General features: G+C 54.2%; 1 protein-coding gene across 1 annotated transcript; it reads right to left on the bottom strand.

Moving 5' to 3' along the window:
- Window positions 1-1,237: 1,237 nt before the first annotated feature.
- On the bottom strand, window positions 1,238-2,536 carry LOC136062044 (uncharacterized). The gene has a single exon (XM_065760637.1). It carries the CDS (start codon window positions 2,534-2,536, stop codon window positions 1,238-1,240), a length of 1,299 nt encoding a protein of 432 aa, XP_065616709.1.
- Window positions 2,537-2,933: the final 397 nt, after the last annotated feature.

Here is a 2,933-nt window from a genome sequence, read left to right as displayed (position 1 = left end):
CATAAGTCACACCTAAGAAATTAAAGTGACTTAATAGAAAAGTGAAATCATAGTTTCTGTAAGGACCAGATTTCGGACACTTCTTCAGGTTGAGAGAGTGGACCTAAGCCTAGCTTGCCCTTCAATGAATTTGTAGAGTGTGGGCTCAAGAACTAGGCCCTAGTAAGGGGTACAACTGCCCTGCATGGTTGCATGTGGATTTATCAACTTAAACATGGATTGGGATGCACAATGATGCTCCTCGGACTGGTCTTTCGAGGCTTGATGTTCTTATTACTTCTTTTAAGATCGATTACAAAGGTTCAGAGGGCACAAGTCACTACAGAATTTCTTAATGCCGATCTCCCGTCCCCCTTTCAGGAGAGACTCCTTACGTTATATACCTCTCTAAACTGATCCTAACTCTCCATTTCCCACTTTCCTTCTTGACCACCACAGTGTTGGCTAACCACTCGGGGTAGAATACCTCTTTAATAGTGCCCGCGCACACTTAAGTTTGTTGACCTCTTCCTTAACTGCCTCGGCGTGTTCCTTTGATGGGCGTCGGGGTGGCTGCTTCCTGGAGGTCACAGAAGGGTTGACGTTGAGGCGGTGACATATGAAGGATGGGTCAATCCCTGGGACATCGCAGGGGTCCCATGCAAACACGTCTAGGTTACTCTTGAAAAACTCAAGCAACTCCTCATTCTCTCGGGGAGGCAGTTGGGTTCCAACCTGAAAGAACCTCTCCTGGTCATCATTGATGACCACTTTCTCTAGGCCTTCGAGCCTTGCTTCCTCGACGGCTGTGTCAGCTGGTGCCCCCAAGGTGGTTAGCTGCTATAAGTTTTCGGCCTTGGTGGCCGAAGACTCCATATCTCGCGGACGTGAGGTGGCCGCGACCATGCACCGCCTTGCCGTGGACTGGCACGCTCGGATCTCGAGGATTCGGTTTCTAGACAGGAATTTCACTTTCTGGTGCAAGGAAGAGGCGACACCTCTTAAGGTGTGGAGCCAAGGCCTTCCCAAAATGGCAGTGTAGGGGGGAGTACGTGTTCACCACTATAAAGTCCACCTCCACTACTTCCGGGCCGGTCTGGATGGGCAGCCTGATCATGCCCTCTAGGGTGACTAGCTTCCCATCGAAGCTCATCAAGGGGGAGCCATAGGGCGACAAGTCCTCGGGCTTTAACCCCAGCCCCTTATAGAGGTTGGGGTACCTGACCTCCGCCGCGCTGCCACTGTCCACCATCACCCTTTAGCCCTCAATTCTGAGGGTGATCACCAAAGCGTCGTCGTGGGGTTGGATGGTTCCGTCCTTGTCCTCCTCGAAAAAAGTCAGGGTCGGGTGACAACCTCTTCTGGCCCTCTTTGGCTCTAACTGGGACTCCCCGGTGGCCATCAGGGCTACGGACAGCACCCGCGAGGGGCGCATGCCTGTTCTTCCTGGCGTAGCCAAGATCACATTAATCGTTCCAGCGGGCTGCCCCATGGCTGTGTCCCTCCGTGGCTCTTGGTAGGTCTGGCCCTGTTGGCTACTGGAATGGTGCAGGAGATGCTTCAGCCGCCTTTCCCGGACTAACTGGTCCAGATAGTTCCAGAGATTCCTACAGTCCTTCGTAGCATGCCCGTGGTCCCGGTGATACTGGCAGTAGCGGTCCTGATTACGCTTCTCGGGGTCCCCCGACATCTTATTCGGCCACTTGAAATATGGTTCGTTCTTGATCTTTTCCAGCACCCTGTGCACCGGTTCTCGGAACACAGCGCCGACAGCCTGGGCGTTTATTGCCCCAGGTTGCCCTATGAAATCTCTTCTCAGACAGGCGTTGTTATATCGGTCCGACTTGGAATCCCTCCTCTCCTGAGGGATAGCCTTCTCCTTCCCCTTGCCCTGTAACAAGTCTTCCTCCACCCGTTTGTATTTGTCGATCCGGTCCATTAGCTGCCGCACGTTGGTGGCGGGCTTACCAGTTAAGGACTTCCTCAGGCCGTGCCCCATCGGGAGCCCGTTCTTGAACGTGTTGATGGCGACATCATCGTACTTGCTGTCCAACTCGTTGTAAATCTCCCAATACTTGTCCGAGTAAGCCTTGAGGGTCTCGTCATCGCGCATGGTCAGGAACAGCAACGCTCTCATGGGCCGAGGAGGTCTGCTGTTCGTGACAAAACGGGAACCGAAGGCCTGGGTCAACTGTCTGTACGAGTCTACGGAATTCGTCCTCAAGCCGTTGAACCACCTCATTGCCACAGGCCCCAAGCTGGACGGGAAGACTTTGCACATCAGCGCCTCGTTCTTAGAGTGAACGGTCATCCTCTGATTGAACTGGCTCACGTGCTCCACAGGGTCCGTTTTGCCATTGTAAACGGTGAAGGTCGGCTGTTGGAACCTCCGAAGGAGCACCGCCTCGTCTATGAGACGCGTAAAGGGCGACTTGGAGAGCCGGTCCAGCGCCCTGCTCATGGCGTCACTTCCCAAGCCCTTAGGGGTGGGGCTGCCACGCCTACGCCTCCGATAGCGCTCATCCTCGTGGGAGAAAACTTCACTCGGGGGTGTCATCGACCTTTGCCTGTAGTCGTCATCACTTTCGTCGTCAGAGGGTAAGTCAAGGCTGGGTTCGGGTCGCTTTCACTATGCATGGCGCAACTTTCTCTTGAGATCATCTATCTCTCGCTGCATGGCCACCTTATCTTCCTGCCTCTGAAAGGCGTGACTCTTATCCTCCCGCAGTCTCGCAGCTGGGTCGTTATCGCCTCCCTGGGGCACGCGGCCGCTTCTATGCGTATGGCTTTCGCTAGTTTAAGAGGTGTGCACGCTTCCTTCTCGGAATCGTCCGTTCTCCTTGTTCTGGCCATGCCCCGTGTCGCCATAGTCGTTCGGACATTGGGGTCTTGCTGGTTCATGTCGATAGGAACTCCCTTGGTGAGGGTCTGACCCTACCATGCCTGGCTATTGT

Source organism: Quercus suber, unplaced genomic scaffold, assembly GCF_002906115.3.
Source record: "Quercus suber isolate HL8 unplaced genomic scaffold, Cork oak 2.0 scaffold_376, whole genome shotgun sequence".
Classification (NCBI taxonomy): Eukaryota; Viridiplantae; Streptophyta; class Magnoliopsida; order Fagales; family Fagaceae; genus Quercus; species Quercus suber.
The sequence above is the reverse complement of the archived record's forward strand: the minus strand, read 5'-3'. Positions and strand labels throughout refer to the sequence as shown.

Excerpts from the sequence above, each read along its gene's own strand:
- LOC136062044 (XM_065760637.1), bottom strand. The coding sequence starts at position 2,536 with ATGACACCCCCGAGTGAAGTTTTCTCCCACGAGGATGAGCGCTATCGG.